The following is a 19749-nucleotide window of genomic DNA, read 5'->3' as shown; positions in this document are numbered from 1 at the left end:
CTATCAAAATCAGTAGCCTCTCTGTGTAATGTATGGATTTGCCAGTTCTTCTAGAGAGATATTCTCTTTGTATTCTGGTTGTTCTGCGCTCTAGAAAAGGGATGGGGCACAAACAATTCCCTAAAAGGATGCTTGAAAATGGGTTTTCTAAATCTGAAACCTCTCTGGGACTCTCTCTTATATACGGTAATGCCACAGCTGATAAGAAGATGTTCTTCCTTTACTATCCCCTGCAGGGTACTTGGGAAAGGGTTTTCTATACCTGACACCCCTTTGGGACTCTCTGTTATCTCACACCTCAGCTGATAAGCTATCCTCCGTTCATCATCCCCTGTACAGTGCAGGTGTACGGTGTACAGAATGATACCTGCTTCTGCACAGCTGTCACAGGGATAGATGAAATACTGCTCGCAGCGCCTTTAAGGCATAGTCACGTTGCCATGGAGTCTCCAGGGAGACAAGTGATTAAAATTAGATCCAATCTTCTGTTGTGTTTGTAGTATTTATCTGCAGACTTAAGGGGGTTGAGGGGAAGCAGGGAGGCAAAGTTGCAATGTTAGCGGGGCGGTTCATGAGAGGGATTGGTCAGCACGAAAGTCTATGTATTGTGTGCCTCTGATAACGGGGTGAACTGGTCATATATGGAGTTACCTGCATCTATCTGTCGGTCTCATATCTATCTATCTATCTATCTATCTATCTATCTATCTATCTATCTCATATCTATCTATCTATCTATCTATCTATCTCATATCTATCTATGTATCGGTCTCATATCTATCTATCTATATCATATCTGTCTGTCTCATATCTACTATCTCATATCTTTCTATCTATCTGTCTATATCATATGTATCTATCTCATATCTATCTATCTATATCCTATCTTTCTATCTATTTGTCTCATATCTTTCTATTTATCTGTCTCATATCTTTCTATTTATCTATCTTTCACATATCTATCTATCTCATATTTATCTATCTATATCATATCTTTCTATCCATCTATTTATGTCTCCTATCTTTCTGTTTGTCTAATATTTACCATATCAATCTATCTGCCTCATATCTATCTGTCTGTCTGTCTCATATCTCCCTGTCTGTCTGTTTCAGATCTACCTATCTATCTGTCCCATATCTGTCTGTCTCATATCTATCTCATATCTTTCTATCTATCTGTCTATATCATATGTATCTATCTCGTATTTATGTATCTATCTATCTATTTGTATCATATCTATCTATCTGTCTCATATCTACCTATCTGTCTGTCTCATATCTATCTGTTTGTCTAATATCTATCTATATCATATCTATCTATCTAGCTATCCGTCTGTCTCATATCTATCTCATATCTTTCTATCTATCTGTCTATATCCTATCTATCTATCATCTATCTATCTATCTATCTATCTATCTATCTATCTATCTATCTATCTATATCTATCTATCTATATCCTATCTTTCTATTTGTCTCATATCTTTCTATTTATCTGTCTCATATCTTTCTATCTCATATCTTTCTATCCATCTATCTATGTCTCCTATCTTTCTATCTGTTTGTCTAATATTTACCATATCAATCTATCTGTATCTATATCTGTCTCCTATCTATCTGTCTGTCTTGTCTGTCATGTCTATCTATCTCTATCTATCTATCTATCTATCTATCTATCTATCTATCTATCTATCACAGATACTGCTATAATTCACTAGCTGCAGTGAGACAATAGATAAATGAGAGTCATGTGAAGGTAACGTCCTCCGTTCTCCACATGATGGCCTGAAGCTTGCTTCTTGACAATCCTCAATTACATTTAGTTTAGCCCATTAACTATTAAATATAGAGGAATTGGCCCTGAAAGATGCCCACTGAGTGCCAACCCTGACATAAAGCTTAATCAAATCTCAGCCAGGTAATTGTTTTCTGCCAAGTGTCTGCATGGGGTAGGGGGCAGCAGTGGCTTCTGTCTCTCTCATCTGAAGATGTGAAATTAACGGGGCGTGGGGCAATCAACTTTTTACAGAAATCTGTAAAGTCATCGCAAATGGTTGGGAAGAGAGATGAATGTTCTCATTACCATGCTCAATAACCAGAGCCATGGTAATTTACAGAAGTGCTGATGCGGCAGAGGGCAAGCAGCGAGACATAATGCAGGGGAAGATGTGTGCCAACTTTACACCTGCAGTGAGGAGGGTTGGGTTAAAGAGTTTGGTTATTAGGAGAGGATGGGGCTGATCCCCAAGGCAGCTCAGTGCAGTACAATGCGCAAAAATACAGGTTGTATGCATTGCATAACTATTCACAGTGTATAAAGGGGTGCAAATACTTTTGCAGCAGATTTTTTTAGATGCAGCTACAATTAAAGGGGTATTCTGCATATTTACTATTGATGGACCTATCCTTAGGCTGGGTCATCCATAGCTGATCAGCGGGAGTGCACCAATAAAACACTGTCGGCTGTGAGCATCCCCGAACGGGCAGCTTACCGAAAGAAAGTCACAAGTTGATGAAAAGTCGTTGGCGTAAAGTCAGAGTTGTTCGTACTTGAATGACTTGCGAATTAATTTGCGTGAAGCTCTCCTCTGCGTCCGATATCTCGGCAAACAACTAATGAACAATCATCGCTCTGCGTAAAAGCAAACGAATAACTGTCGTTTATATGCCTTAACGAGTTTTCTGGGCGCACGATAGTGGCTCTGTGTAAAGGTACCTTTAAAGATGGCGGCAGGATCATTCTACAGAGGGTTTGTTTGTAAGTGTAACCATAGAAACGCATTGGGGCAGTATGTTTACATGAGATAGATTTGCTTCAGAGTGCCCACAGCGGACATTCCGCGGCAGATTCTAAGCGCAAACAGACGCATGAAGATAGCACTATTTAGTACAAATTTTACAAAATTCACCCCTCATTTAAACGGGGAATCCACACTGCAGATCTAGTGCTATAATTGTCACGCTGCGGATTTATATTCCGCACCACATGTGAATTTCCGTTGTGGATTTTTTTCCACGACTTGTGGAACATTTTACTGTTACTGTAAGAGGATGTTCACACGACGAAATTCTCAGCGGAATTTTGCACATGAATTCCACTTCTAAAAATTTTGGCGCAGATCTGCACGCGGAATTTGCCCTCTCAATGAGCAAAATCTGTATGTAGAATTCCGACACTGAAACAAGCTAGCAAATTACTCGCCAAATACTGCAGCAAAAAGCAGTGGACTTTGACGTGTTTTTTAGGGCGGCTGAACATGGGCGTACGTGTGTGTGCAAAATACAAATAATAGAATCAATTGATTTCAATGGGTGCATTCTCATTTCCTGTAGAAATCTATAGAGGGCACGCAAATGCACGCACAATACGCAAGCAGATGCAATTTTGCAAGAAAACATCTGGAGCTCATTAGGCCAAACAGCCATTAAATCAGGTCATGTTCGTCTACCACGCACTAATGAACATGCCCTGCGTATGCAAAAAGTACTTTTAAATACGCCAATACGCAAAAAAGACTCGTCCATACCATAAATATGCATCCAGCTGTCTAAAAGTGCACTTTGAGGCGAAATGAATGCGGAAAATTCCACCATGTGAACATGCTGTAAGGGCAGCTTCACATGGATGTATATGTGCACGCAATGTTCAGAGAATAGAACGCATTAATTTCAGGACCTGCTCTGTTTTTGTGCACCAGACATCCCCGTAGACGTCTATGGGAGGTGCACAAATGCGTTCTCAAAGTGTGCGCAAATACACTATACGCTGCGCAATTCAGTGAAAAAAGAGAACAAATTTAGACCTTATTAGTCTAAATAGCCATTTTAAATGGCGGGGGGTGATGAACAAGCCCCTCATGCGCAAAAAAAGTACAGTACAATGCGCAGACACGTGCACAGATAATCCCCATTCATAGCGCAAATACATTGTGCATATGCAAAGCGGCACTAAATGATGCAGATTTTCATGCAGTAAACCTGCAGCAGATCCACCCCCTGTGAACGCTCTCTATTGTTATGTAGCGGATTTTCTGAGGATTTTCCACTGCTGAAAAAATTAGCAGCAAATCTGCATTAAAATTTGACATTGATTTCAAGTATGTGAACATACTCTAAGGGCTCCTGCACACGGGCGTGCTTGCGCTGGCATTTTTTGCACGCGCAATACGCAGCAAATAGAACTCTTTGATTTCAATCGATTCATTCTCACGGTTCTTTTATCTGCACGCATTTTGCTTGCTTGAAAAAAATGCAACATACTCTATTTTTTGTGCGCATTTGGAGTTTATGGGGATGTGCAATTCACAACACAGCAGCCGTTCAATACTGAGCAGCTGCTATTTACACTCATCATCCATCGGTTAGGCTTCATAAAATCCTGAACGATGAGTGTAAACAGCAGCCGTTCAGTACTGAATGACCGCTCTGTGTTAAATGAATGGAGAGGGGCAGGGGAGACGAGGAGTGAAATCTCCTACAGCCGCCCTGCTGTGAGCCAGCGATACTCACTCCTGTGCAGCAGCATGTGAGCGAGTACATGCGGAGACGAGTGTTGGGTATTGTTAGCTCAACATTCATCCCGTGTAAATGGGGCTTGAGTCTGGAACTCTACACACGTGCAATTTCATACTGGCTTTTTGAGTCCCCTCAGCACCAGGGTCCAGATGCAACGCCAACCTCTGCAGCCCACAAGGGTTACACCATTGCTGAAAACTCAAATGCTCCAAATTGGTTGCTGTACCTGCTGTACTATTTTGGCAGCACGGGGCCAATTTCTTTTGGTCCGGACCCCCAGATTTGGCAGGATGGTCTTGGTGGCTGAGTCGGTCTCTGACAGCAGCGGTACGGCGTTTGGTTGCTTTATAATACTTCATAACCTAGCTGCTTCCTGCGGTGAAACGCGTCTCGTTGTCCCGGCTCGTACAGCTGCAGCATCTTTATCTCTAATTTGCCTGAAGGGCTTTTAATCCAGCAATTAAGTGAGATTTTGAGTCAGACGAGTGAGGGCAGACGGAGCGTCCGGGGTTTTACCCAGTTGTATCAGAAGATAACGGAATGTGACTCGAAATGTCATTGCCCACAATGGAGAGGGCAAAATGCCCCCTCCGTCCATGTTACTTGTCTGTGTGCCCCATCAGGGCGTGTTCACATGGCAGGTTTTTGCCAGAGATTTCACGTAGATTCTGCATCAAATCTGCAGCATATCCACATCCCGTTACTTTAATGTTCACATGTTATTTCTGCCACAGATCTGTACGCAAATTTAGCCCTTGTGAATGGTCAAAATCCTCGTTTCTGGTGTGGATTCCACGTAGCGCCCGACCCGGAAGCGGCATGTCACCTCCCTTTTTTTCTGCAATGCAGATTTCAAATCGGCAGCGGAAAAGTCCACATCGTGAACACAGCATCGCGGATTCCCATTCAAATGTGGGGGACGTGGATTTTGGCACAGAATCCTCTCAGTGAACACACCGTTAGTGCCCGTTCACACGGGCGTATTTTCTGTCCGTATTCCTTACTGGTGTATTCAGTAAAAATGTGCGTTTTTTATGCAGACTAGTGATGTGCGTAAAAACAAGTCGCAGCATTTCCTATTTTGGTCCATTTTCACAGACTAAATTGCCCAGTCTGTGGGAGTGTAAGGAATGCAACGAACACGGATGTTACATATATGTGCACGCTGCATTTTTTACGCATTTTGCCTGGAAACAGGGAAAACAACAAAAAAAATGACATCAATTAGGTCTTCCTGCATTTTTTTTTTTTTGCAAGTATATAGCGAATGATGCACAGATGGCACACAAATGTAGTAAAACGCACACAACACACATGTGCAATCGGTCCATTACTATTGAAACTATTGAAACCACATGTGATTTTCACATACATGAAAAACGCACACGTGGCGATGCAATCATTTTCCTTCAAAATGTATTGCACTCGCAAACAAACTTGCGCTACAGAATAAGTTGGCGCTATACAAATAAAGATTATTATTATTATTGCTGGTTTACATTTCAATGGTTGCATTCACATTAGTGATTTTTCACTCGTTTCGATGTGCTGTCCATTGCGCGCTGCTCACAAGAGTGTAGGGCGCTACTCGGTATGACTATGGAATGTAATACCACATCTCCCCTATAGTAGCCGCTGCAGGGAAAATGAGCAGCTGCACAAAGTTACCGCTCATGTGATCCCTGGGTCCGCTTCATTCAAGAAGGGGCTGTCCAGATGTAAAACCATAGATAGGTAATCTATAGGGTATTGAAATGTGCAGTATGTAACAACAGCCTGAGCTCTGCTACATCTGTATACCACAACATTAATCACCAAAGGCCGCTAAGAATAGAACGCTGGAATAACCGCAGGATTTTTTTTCCAGACCGCCGCACTTCATAAAGATCTGCCATTTAAACCGTCATTTACAGACGACCTGTTGTTGTAAACGCATTTCAAAGCAGCCAAACAATATTACATCCCGTGCGCAGCTTATCTCCCAGGCAGCCGCCAGAAAATCAATTCTAATTAAGAATTTCTTGTCTCCTTTTCTGGCTCTTTTTTCATCCTCACAGAGATTTCCATAAAATCTGCATAACTCGCAGCGGCCTCATCTGCCACATATTTCCCACAGGTAAAACCGTCAGGTTCATTGACAGCGAAAGTGAAGTCCTGTGTAATTAGCCTGAAGTGGCGTACCTGTCCGTGACAGAGCCTGAGATATCCGGGCTCGGAGATGGCATCGGCGCTGTAGTGTCACAAATTATTAACAGACACTGCTTCCCCTGAGAGGATAGCTATAGGGGAAAGGGTTACCATGAACTTCCATCGCTGCCGCTACTGTACATAGGAATGTTAAAGGGCGAGAGGTCTGCGGAACGGAGGAGAGATCCGACTTTCTATGATTGACCTTATTGGTTAATTACTGGAATAACAAGAATGGAATTGTTAAGTAGGAAAGCTATTTTCAGTAAATTAAAGGGCGTTTAGACTTTTGCAGCTATTGCATTTATCGCTCCAAAGCCACTAAAATAAAAATTGAAGCAACGCTGAAAAGTTTCCGGTACAAAAAGCCATTTTCTGTAAAATAAAGGACATGTAGATATTTGCAGCCATCACATTTATTTCTCCAAAGCCACCAAAAAAAAAAAAACTGAAGCAATTCTGCAAGTAGAAAAGCTATTTTGAGTCAATTAAAGGGCGTGTTGACTTTTGCAACCTTTACATTTATTTCCCGTAAGCATCTAAAATGAGACAAATCTGAAAATACTCTACTTTGAAAACAACGTTTTGTGAATACAGCTGCTATGCAGATCTATGAGTCCCCATGGTAACAAACAAACTCCTTCTAGTCTGATGTCACAGTCATGTGTTACTGTCTCCTCTTCTGCTGTCTATAGATTACAAAGAAGAGGTACAAGTGGAAAAGAAGAGGACTTTGTTTGTAGTTTGTTACCATGGAGACATATAGGCCTGCATAGGAGCTGTATACATGTAACAGTACAAGATGTTTATTGAAGATGCATTCAAAATGTTTAATTACGTAGATGCATTATAGCAGTGGTTCTCAACGTGGGCATTATTGCCCCCTGGGGGGCGTCTTTACTTCTCAAGGGGGCAGTGGAACGAAAAGGGGCGACAGGGGGGCATTGGAACATAAAGGGGCGGTAGGGGGGCGTTCTGTGTTTGCTTAGTTGATTTTTTTTTTCGTCTAGTAACTAAAAATTAGTAGTGATGCCTTAGTTTTCTGCGATAATCTGTCCGAAAACAATCGGTGAAATCCGAAACCAATGAAAACTGAGGCAATTATTTCCATGTGAATCACTTACATGTAATGGGAGTTGTGTGCAGCCTGCGCGCCTCTATCATATAATGTATGACTTTTATAACTCTATGACTCCTCTACAGATCAATCACACTTAATAACACTGGATAACCTACAGCACAACCTAACCCGTTGTATTCCATAATGCCACTGATTGGCTGAAACCACTTCAAACTTTCACTTGTGAGGGGCCTCTGAGAGTTGTGGTCGTAGTGGATACCAACTCCCAGAGACCCACACAATTGAAAGTTCCAGCCAATCAGCGGCATTATGGAATACAGCAGGTTAGGTTGTTCTTTAGGTTATCCAGTGTAATTGATCTGTATCGGAGTCATGGAGTTATAAAGGTCATACATTATTATATGATAGTGACATAAGCAGTGCATTCTTGAAGCATACTTTATAAAAATGTCTAAGAAGAAGAAATGCTGTCAATATTCAAATTAATACTTGAATTACAGATTCATCCCTTCTCCTACAAGCGGACAGCTTCCCTTGCGCCTCTTTGTGAAAAGGCAGTTTTTCCAAGGCTTAAAGTCAAAGTTTGAGAACCGCTGCACTGTAAGCAAGCTATTTGGAAATTCTGCTCTCAATGCTTACAAGTCCCTTCTTGCTTCCTGTAAAGTTTCTTTATTAATATTACAATGTGGCAAATCACATAATATTAGGGAAACACTTATGTCACCTGAAGTTAAAGAGATTGTCAGTACTATGCTGGGGCCGGACGCATGTGCCATGGTGAAATCGATTCCTTTGAGTAATGACACTGTTTAAAGAAGAATTGACGAGAAGGCTGCTGATGTGGAAGAAATGATTTTGGTCGAGTTACTGAACACAGAATCTGTAATGCAAATTGGCGAGTCAACGGTTAGAAACAATGAAGCATTGTTGCTTGCTTATGTTAGTTTCATTATTCGGAATGAAGAGGTAGTGGAGGAACTGTTGTTTACCAGAAATTTAACCACCGACACACAAGGCTCCTCTATATACAAAAGAGTGGAAGAATTTTTCCAAGAAAAAAACATCCCTTTAACAAATGTATTTGCTTGTGCAACCGACGGAGCTGCATCCATGATTAGTTGATATTGCTGATTTATAGCCCATTTAAAATTGAGAGATTGCATGATTCTCTGTGCTTTGTAATTAATGCTGTTACCAAGATAAAAGCGCACTCTTTAAACAAACGTATTTTCTGCAAGCTCTGTCAAGACCATGACAAAGAATTTCAACGTCTACTCCTACACACCGAAGTGAGGTGGCTGTCAAGAGGAAAGTGCTTATGATGCTTCTACAAACATTTTGACACAATAGTAGAGTTTCTTTGGCCGATTGACCCAAGCCTTTGTGATACAATCGAACTACGGCGTCTTGCCGTTGCGTAATTCGCAGACGTATTTGGCAAACTCAGTGAGGTCAACACAAAGCTACAAGGAGACAAAATGAATTTCATTAAGGCTAAAGGTATATATAATCTCTTCCTTCATTGCCAAACTGGACCTTCATACCAATAACCTGAGTCGACGCGAGCTCTGTCAGTTTCTGAGTCTTCAAGAAATTGCACGCGAAGATGGAGACAAACTTCAAGATGCAGTCTTAAATGCTTTTGCTCACACGTCAAAGAAGCCAAAGAAGACATGCAAACTAGGTTTCATGATCTATGTACCGTTGAAATACCAACGTGGGTATTCAATCCATTTTCAGCAGACGCAGGAGAATTTCATCCCAGATTACAAGAGCAGTTGATCGGCTTGAAACATGATAGCGAAGCCCAAGCACTTTCCCAACAATGTGGCTATGAATGTTTTGGGGTGAAAGTGAAGAATTGCTATCCTGCGGCAGAAAGATAAGTTGATCGTGTTAGCTTTCCCATCTGCGTATTTAGGGGAGAGGGGCTTCAGCGTGGTTCAGCAGCTCCTGCCAAAAGCGAAAAGCAAACTTCAGATATGTGTAAAGGGGCGACTTGAGACTGTGGTTGACGAAGATAGAACCAGATATTGCGGAATTGGCGTCCACTCATCAGGCCCAAGGCAGCCATTAATGACACTGATTGATTGTGGCAAATATTATTATTAGTCGAATTTCATTTTTCCTACATTTTAATTAGTCTTCTGACCATTAAGGATTAAGGTGTATCTTGCATTTTCTTTATGCGTTGTACGTTTCTATCGAATGATAATTAAAGATGGTATTATTGCTTGCTTCCCCCCAAAAATTATCTTCTGCAATAAAACCTATTTATTATTGTATCCACAATTAACCTGTTTTAAAATATTTAGGACCAACATTTAAGCAGCTAAGATTTAGCTGACTAGAAGACATATTTTCACAATTAATGCTAATCTGTTAAACGCTATCAAACTTTCACAAAAAAAGTAGTCAGTATTTTATTTGTACTTTTAACTTTGTAAACTAGGTAAACTTTGACGGGGTTAAGACTAGTAAGGCTTGGGGGGCGCTGGGCATCATCCCAATACCTAAAGGGGGCACTGGGCTGAAAAAGGTTGAGAACCACTGCATTAGAGCAATAAACATAATTGGTTGCAAATGTATACACACCCTCTAAAGAACAAGGGGTCATGTCACTTTTTATGGTGGACAAACCTCAATGTTTTCTGTAAAAACCTCATTTACATTTAGGAATAGGTCATATATGATCACTGGGACCCCCAGGAACTGTGGCAGTGTACACATGTAACCACTGCTCTATTCAGTTCAGTGGGACTGGAGATAGCTGAACACATAGCTCGGCAATCTCCATAAATGATGAATGGAGTGGTAGTCTGAGACATAGCCTGAATATTGGGACAAGAACAATATTAGAGAGTCCAGTGAGGAAGGTACTCACACCTCCTATTCGTCCCAGATCCAACAGGACGGTCCTAGATTTTGGTTAGTCTTGCTTTCTCAAGAAACCTACTGCATGTCTTGATATCAACTGTATCTATGTCTTCAGGGCTGTTATAGAGCACTAAGGGGCATCATTCCTGTGAAGGGGCACAAAGGGGAATTGTCACTGTGTGGAAAGGTAACCATACCTCCTAACCATCCTGGATCCAGTGGGATGGTTCCTAATTTTGCCCCAGGAAACCCACTTTTAACTGTATCTGAGTCTTCGGTACTGTGATGAGGCATATCCTGTCTGTGAGAGATACAAAGGGGAATAATCACTTTGTAAGAAGGTATCCAAAATGGGAAAGACCCTGTATTTGGCCTGTACTGCAGTCTTGGGAAGCCTGTTGCATGTCCTGATCTCAACTGTATCTGTGTCTTCAGGACTGTGATGGAGCATTAAGGGGGCATCATACCTGTGAGGGGGCACAAAGGGGGATCATCACTGTGTGGAAAGGTAACGATGGCTCCCGACTGTCCAAGATTCAGTGAGACAGTCCTGGATTTTAGACTGTCATAGTCTCCCAGCAAGCCTGCTGCATGTCCCACTTTCAACTCCTTCTGCTTCTTCAGAACTGTGAGGGGGCACAAAGGGGATCATCACTCTGTGGCCCTTTTAGTGTGTGCCACTCTTATTGGAACTTAACCAGAACTGGAATTGACCAGAGTCTCCAGTGCCACGCTGGATCACAGTGGGATAACACTCATACAAAAAGTTGGGTTGTTTTTGCTAAGTGCGAGAGTATAACTTGTGCAAACTAAGGCAAAATCTATAACAGTGCCCCACCCACTGTGTGCCATGTATAAAACTGGTGTCGTCTTATGTGGTAGAGGGGCCTTTGGTGCGACTACTACCTCAGCCCCTCCCATCGCTCCCCCGCTGGTTATAGGTCATGTTAATTATAATATAGCCGCTTCCATCACAGAACTGTCTAATTTCCATTTGAACTAATAATATCATTTTTCGCCCCGGCATGCTTCTTCATACGAGAACGCTCAGTCAGGGTAACTGGAGTGTGAATGGGAAGTTCTTGATGAGCGGGATGAGACAATGCGATCCCATTGGTGTATTCCGGCAGCGAGGAGTAACGATGCAGAAAACATTAATTACATCTGCTTGCACAGCTTTTATAATTACACACAAAGAAGACACCGCCAGGACGAGATGATTCCTCCATTGTGTTACCCAGACTTCAGTTTAATACATTAGAATATGCTACAATAGTAATATTCACAGAGGCGTCATTATGTGCGCCAGGAAAGTCTCAAAATGTCACTAATGTTGACATCCAAATGTAACTAACTAGACAGATTTTGTGATTAGCAAGCAGACGTTTTCATATCCTCTGTTAATATTGTATCTGTACAGCTCCAGGCAAATCAATAATGACACTGGATGGTTTTTGTGTTTTACAGACTTCAGTTTAAAGGGGTTATCCAGATTGTAGAAGTTGACAGCCTATCCTCAGGATGTACCGTCAATATCTGATCGGTAGCAGTCCGCTGCCCAGACGCCCATGGATCAGCTTCCACTGGTTTAGTGTGCTCATGCACTGAGCTGATGTCTGCAGGAAGCAGACAGCTCCGTTCTCACTGTACTGGCCAGGCTTGGTATTATAGCCATTCACTTATTTTAGAATTTTGCCTGTAATACCAAGCCTAGCCACTGCATAAAAATGGAGCTGTCTGCTTCCTTCAAAAATTAGCTAGGTACAGGAACGCATCAGGTTGGCAGACAGCTGGTCGGCAGGGGTCCCGAACGGCAAACCCCCGCAAATCTACAAGTGATGGCCGATTCAAAGGATAGGCCATGAATAGTTTACAACTGGACAACCCCTTTAATTTTTTTATTTCTTTAAAAAGCCCTTCCCCTACCCCCACAGCCTATTTTCCATATACTTACCTGAACGACGATACTTCCCTTCTCCATCACGACATGTCACTGCTGCAGGCAATGTAACCCCTTTCCCCCTTAAAATGTACATGTATGTCATGGGAGGGAAACAGTCCACATGAAATGCCATATATGTGCAGCATCTAAATGGTATGGGTTCAGGAACTAAGCCCTCACCATGCGTAGCAGGCTGTAACAGACAGCCAGGGTCCTGCTACAACAGCCTGGACTGGAAAATAACCTTGATCCTGGCCTTTAACCCTTTACAAGCCGCGATCAATGTTGACCGTGGCATGAAAGCAGTTAACGGAGAGGGGTTACCATGGTGACTAGGTCTCTGACATTGGCCCCTGAATCTGCATGGATTGTGAATGTAAAAGGTAAGAGATAATTCATTGCAGTACAGAAGAACTTCAGTGTATGATTTGAGTGATCATGGGACTGCAGGTTGAAGTCCCCCACCCCCCCCAGAGACATAAAAAAAAGTTTAGAAAAAAAAGTCTCAGTAAAAAAAAAAGTTTTCAGCCCTTTCCCTTTTTTTTCTATTTTCATAAAAAATATACACTTTTTATCTCACACAGCAAGCAAAAAAAAAAAAACAACAAAAAACTAAAATGCTTTTTTCCCCATTTTGTCAATAAAAGTGATCAAAAGTCATATGTACCCCAAAATGGTACGAATAAAATCTGCAGATTGTTACACAGCCCTGCCCATGTAAAAGTAAAGTTCTGGGTCTTTGATTTTTTTTGTACAACACTCTTGTCACTGCCACCAATGTTTTACATTATCTGGCAAACCCCTTTAATGCTATGGCTGTGTGAATAGAAGCAGAAGAACGCAGGGTTTTCAACATTTTTGAACATCCTTAACCTCTTAGTGACCAGCCTATTTAAAGAGAACAATTGAATCTGCAACATCGCATTCTAAGACAACATTTTTGGTTTCTGGCAGCGGAGCTCTGTGAGGGCTTGTTTTTTGCGGGAAGAGTTCTAGTTTTCATTGGTACCATGTTGGGGTACATGTGACTTTTGGATTGCTTTTTAGTACGTTTTTTGGGAGACGAACAAAAGAAAAATAGCAATTCTAGCATTACTTTTTAAAATTATCTTTACAGCATTCACCATGTGTGATAAATAAAATTTTTTCATTGTTTATGTCGTTACGAATGGGGTAATACTTATTAGGTGTGTTTTTTTTTTGGGGGGGGGGGATTTTATCCATCTAAAACCGGTTTTGGGGTGAAAAAATATGTTTTGTTATGTGGATTTTTTTTTCTTTTTGAACTTTTGAACTTTTTCCACTTTATTGAACTTATTTTAATGCTAATTTAGCATTCAAGGGGACTTGAAGAACTGATCCTTTGATCGCTGGGATAGTACACTGCATTACTTTTGTAGTGCTTTATTCTAAGCCTATGACAACAGCCTATTAGACTCTTTGAAAGGCGGGGCCTCATGGGCTGAATTACATGGCAGGCATGGAGGCCTTTATCAGGCTTCTGGCTGCCATAGGAATCCTTTGCTACTTTGCAATCGTACTGCGGAGTGCAGATGGGTGACAAAAAGAGCCCCTTCCACCTGTCATCTGCTTACTTGGTGCAGTTGCTTTTGATTCTGCCATATAAGGGTTTCTCCATTTCTGGCAGTTAGAGCTTGAGCCTGGCTGTCAGCAGTCAGCCAATCCACCACCTTAAAAAGATGTATGTGCCCATTAGTGAGGTCAGTAAAAAGGTGTATTGGCCATCACTAAAGGGTTAAATAAGCTTTGTTTCCTTATTCACGCATAAGTTTTACGCAGCACATAATGGGCACATTTGAGCCCGTCCAGAGAGGTTTTTTTAACATGTTGATAAGCACGCGTGTTACAATACAGTGAGTACAAATAGACACTAGTCGATGCCCTCCGTGAACATATGGCTTATTGTCCTAACTTGAGATCTTGGTGGTGGACTGGAGACCTTTTCATTTCCTCTGTGTCATTGTCTTGCAGATGGGAAGGTGTATGCCCTCGGAGGGATGGGTGCAGACACCTCGCCTCAAGCCCTGGTAAGACTCTATGAGCCCGCTAAGGATAACTGGGTGCCGCTTCCCTCCATGCCCACGCCACGTTATGGAGCCTCCACTTTCCTGCGTGGAAACAGGATTTATGTGCTAGGTACGTTGTGTTCCAGTAACTCGTTATTTTGTATGAATGTATTGGCACTGTGAAAAAGTATTTGCCCCCTTTACTTAATCACTGCTTGCACCACCTTCAATAACAATGTCGTAAGGAGACAATTTCAGTAATTGATATCAATGTGACCGATAATTTTCACTCCTCATCTCTCCAAAACTTCTTTTATTTAGATGCAAGATATTTATCTTTCAATTTTTCTCCTATCTACAAATAAATAGAAGAAAGCAGCATCCAAAAATGGTACTTAAAGGGGTTGTCTCGCGGCAAGCATCAAAATTTTACATTACCCCATTCCCCCTGCCACCCCCCTGGCATAAAATAGCAAATTTAAGCGGTTTTTAAACCGCTTGCTACTCACCCATCCGACGTAATAAGGAGTTTAAAAAATCTTCTCCCTAAGATGGCCGCCGGTCCTTTCCCAGGGATGCACTGCGGTTTTCTCCCATGGTGCACCGCGGGTCTTCTCCCATGGTGAACCATGGGCTCTGTGCGTTCCATTGCCGATTCCAGCCTCCTGATTGGCTGGAATCGGCACACGTGATGGGGCGGAGCTACGATGACGACGCGGTGACCAGCTCTCCGGCACGAGCGGCCCCATTCACCAGGCAGAAGACCGCACAGCGCAAGCGCGTCTAATAAAGCAAGAAGCCAGCGAAATTAGACAGATCCATGGAGACGTGGACGCTTGCAACGGAGCAGGTAAGTGAATAACTTCTGTATGGCTCATATTTAATGTACGATGTATATTACAAAGTGCATTAATATGGCCATACAGAAGTGTATAACCCCACTTGCTTTCGCGAGACAACCCCTTTAATTCACCCATACACAGAACGGCCACCTTGTTCGAGACCCCCATCTAGTAGCACGTTGGACCATTGTTGGCCCTCAGAACTGCAGCAGTTCATCGTGGCATAGATTCTGCTATTGTTCTGCAGGAATATCGGCCCCTGCGGACAGGAAGCTTCTTGTAGTTGCTGCAGATTAGAGGTAGGTGCTGACATGCTCTGACCAGCTGACAGGAAGAGGTCATCGATTCATGCTGCTTGTGCCAAAGTCTATCAGTCTCATCAACATGGTGCAACAGAAATCTGGATCCATCAGGCCAGGCGATGTTTTCCACTGCTCAGTGATACAATTCTTTTGTTTCCTGAAGTCTCGTCTTTCTGCTTCCCTTAGAAACAATGTGAAGACTGAGGGGTACAGCAGCACTCACCAACCATATAGGGGGACCCTTCCAAAGGAAATAGCTGCTCGCCTGAAAAAGGGATTGAATCCACAAAAATCCCAATGTGTCAAGTCCAAAAAGAAGCAGGGTCAGGCAGCAGGTTAGGTGCTTAAAGATTTTAATGCATAAGCATCAGTTATAAACACCTCATAGCCATAAAAATAGCGACGTTTCGACCCTATACAAAACGGGTCTTTGTCAAGGCTTGACAAAGACCCGTTTTGTATAGGGTCGAAACGTCGCTATTTTTATGGCTATGAGGTGTTTATAACTGATGCTTATGCATTAAAATCTTTAAGCACCTAACCTGCTGCCTGACCCTGCTTCTTTTTCCCTTAGAAACAATGGCGCTGGAACTGGTCATCTGCTGTTATAGCCCATCCGTGCTAAGGAGCGATGTGTTGTGCATTCAGACACGTTAGTTGGAGCACCAGTGTTGTATTCCTCTGCTCCTGACTGTGCAGCACCTGTTCATCAGAACAATTCCTGACATCCTCCTCTCACCCTTTTAAAACAACAAGTTGTTTCATCCACAGGACCCCCTTTCGTTGGATGTCTTTCCTCGATCATGCCATTCTCCGTATATTCTCCACATTCTTAAATGAGAAAACGCGACGCAATTGGCAGTGACATCCCGGCCCCGGTTAGTCTAGTACTGATGACCAGGCCTCGTTGGAAGTCGCTCAGATCGCTGGATTTTTCCATCTAATGTGGATTCACACAAAACTGATCCACGGAAAACTTGTCACGTGATTTTATACTGCACTTCGGGGTCACAGGGAGAATTTCTATACAGGGAAGTGCCAATCGTGAAAGAGATGGGGTCTCTAATAAAGAGGCCATTCAGTGTCTTGTTTTTGTCTATATCTATCTATCTATCTATCTATCTATCTATCTATCTATCTATCTATCTATCTCATATCTATCTATCTATCTCCTATCTATCTATCTCCTATCTATCTATCTCATATCTATCTATCTCCTATCTATCTATCTCCTATCTATCTATTTCATATCTATCTCCTATCTATTTCCTATCTATCTATCTATCTCATATCTATCTATCTATCTATCTCATATCTATCTATCTCATATCTATCTATCTATCTATCTATCTCATATCTATCTATTTCATATCTATTTATCTCATATCTGTCTATCTATCTATCTATTTCATATCTATCTATCTATCTCATATCTATCTATCTATCTACCATCTATGTATCTCCTATCTATCTATCTCCTATCTATCTATTTCCTATCTATCTATCTATCTATCTCATATCTATGTATCTATCTATCTCCTATCTATCTATCTCCTATCTATCTATCTCATATCTATCTATCTCCTATCTATCTATCTCCTATCTATCTATTTCATATCTATCTATCTCCTATCTATTTCCTATCTATCTATCTATCTATCTCATATCTATCTATCTATCTCATATCTATCTATCTCATATCTATCTATCTATCTATCTATCTCATATCTATCTATTTCATATCTATTTATCTCATATCTGTCTATCTATCTATCTATTTCATATCTATCTATCTATCTCATATCTATCTATCTATCTACCATCTATGTATCTCCTATCTATCTATCTCCTATCTATCTATTTCCTATCTATCTATCTATCTATCTCATATCTATGTATCTATCTATCTCCTATCTATCTATCTCCTATCTATCTATCTCATATCTATCTATCTATCTCATATCTATCTATCTATCTATCTCATATCTATCTGTCTATCTATCTCATATCTATCTGTCTATCTATCTCATATCTATCTATCTATCTATCTATCTATCTATCTATCTATCTATCTATCTATCTATCTCCTATCTCATATCTATCTATCTATCTCCTATCTCATATCTATCTATCTATCTATCTATTTCATATCTATCTATCTATATCTATCTCTATCATATCTATCTATCTCATATCTATCTATCTATCATCTCTATCTATCTCATATCTATCTATCTATCATCTATCTATTTATCTATCTCATATCTATTTATCTCATTATCTATCTATCTATCTATCTATCTATCTATCTATCTATCTCATATCTATCTATCTATCTATCTATCTATCTATCTCATATCTATCTATCTATCTATCTACTTCATATTGCATACACTGTACAACTTAATTCTCTTTTTGTGCTTATCCCTGGATTTGGGCCAAATCACGTTCTTCTGCTATGCTTGCTCTTGTCTGCATTAAGCTGAAGACTAATCTCACCTGCGTCCCACAGAGAATTTGGGGCCATAAATCAAAGCTTCATCCAATTAGAATGTGAAGGTTCACGTCAGTATTAAACAGCCTCCTGAGTGAAGGTGTTAAACCACGAACAGCAGCGCCCGCCCGTACATTGTCTTCAGGGAGAATGCTGAGAAATAGCGAAGAATGAGCCGTACTCTGTGTTTACTGGAGAATAGAAATAAATGGCTGGAGGTGTCTGCGTTCTCTGTACATGCAGATTTATTTGGCTGTACCACCTGTTTTATACCTTGACAGCACCGCAGTTTGGATCAGATTCTGCCACTTCTTAAAGCAACCTGTCACGTCTCCTCAGCACTATAAAGTAAGTTATAATGCTGTTAGGGGACGTGACAGGGAGCCGGGTGATGTATTTTTTATACTCACCTGGTTCTTGCGGTGCCCGTCACTGAAGATCGCGCAGGGCACTCAAAATCCACAAAGTGCTGTGTGCACATTCTCTTATACAAGTCCATGGTAGAGCGCACGCACTGCACTGTGAAAAGTCTATATTTCAGTGCCGGGCATGATGTTCAGTGGCGGGCACCGCCGGAAGCAGGGAGCAGGTGAGTATAAAACATACATTACCCCATTCCCTGCCACGTCCCCTAACAGCAACGTAACTTAGTTTATGGTGCTGTGAGAACATGACAGGTTCCCTTTAACTATACGACAGGGATGTAATTGTAGGGGGTGCACAGGTAGCTGCAGCACATGGGCCCTAATGCTATGATGGAGCCCAAAGGCCCATCTGCTGCTTAAAATGACACTGGTATTAAAAAATGGCACATGGTAGATAAAGAACCAGTGTACAGATTTTGCATTGTGGTCCAGGAGCTACAAGTTATGCCTCTGGACCATAGCTGGGAAAAAGGGATGTGGCCCTAATAATGCCTCTTTCATGCCCCCTCACAATAACGTCTCCTCTGTTTCCTCCATAATAATGCTTCCTCTGTATGCCCCCCAATAATGCCTCTTTGGTGCCCCCATGTTTCAAATAATACCTTCACTGTTCCTCAACCAAAGTGCCCCCTCTATGTCCCCACAATAATGCCTCCTATGTGCTTCCCCCAATAATATATCTTCTGTGACCCCCCAATAATTCCTCCTTTATGTCCCCCAATCATGTTTTCTTTGCGGGCTTCTCTTGCAGTACTTCTATTAGCTCAGTGCCACTCCTTACACAATCCGGTGCACGTCAGCCTTTATATCTACAATCATCCTCCTCTGTCTCCTCCTTTCTGCTGCTTCATATTAGGAGGAAACAGGGGAGGACAGTTGAAGATACACAGGCTGCCATGTACCAGATTGTGTCAAAAGCAGTGCTCAACTAATAGCAGTACTGGAATTTCTCTTTGTCCTGTGTCCCCAGCAGTCGCATTCACCATCTGGTGGTGGAAACAGTCCTGGCAGGCATACCCCCTTACACTTTCTTCCTATGGCTTCATAGCTAGTTTTGTA

At 41.7% G+C, this 19749-nt stretch overlaps 1 protein-coding gene across 2 annotated transcripts in view; it reads left to right on the top strand.

Moving 5' to 3' along the window:
• The window catches only part of KLHDC8B (kelch domain containing 8B), a 123645-nt gene that overhangs the window by 46406 nt on the left and 57490 nt on the right, over positions 1-19749 (top strand). For both annotated transcript variants that reach the window (XM_066596763.1, XM_066596764.1), the window contains exon 3: positions 14593-14757. In XM_066596763.1, the coding sequence (XP_066452860.1) occupies positions 14593-14757 (165 nt within the window). The remainder of the gene's footprint in view (positions 1-14592; positions 14758-19749) is intronic.

The sequence above is a fragment of the Eleutherodactylus coqui genome, chromosome 3 (assembly GCF_035609145.1).
Source record: "Eleutherodactylus coqui strain aEleCoq1 chromosome 3, aEleCoq1.hap1, whole genome shotgun sequence".
NCBI lineage: Eukaryota > Metazoa > Chordata > Amphibia > Anura > Eleutherodactylidae > Eleutherodactylus > Eleutherodactylus coqui.
This window is presented reverse-complemented; position numbering and strand designations above follow the sequence as displayed.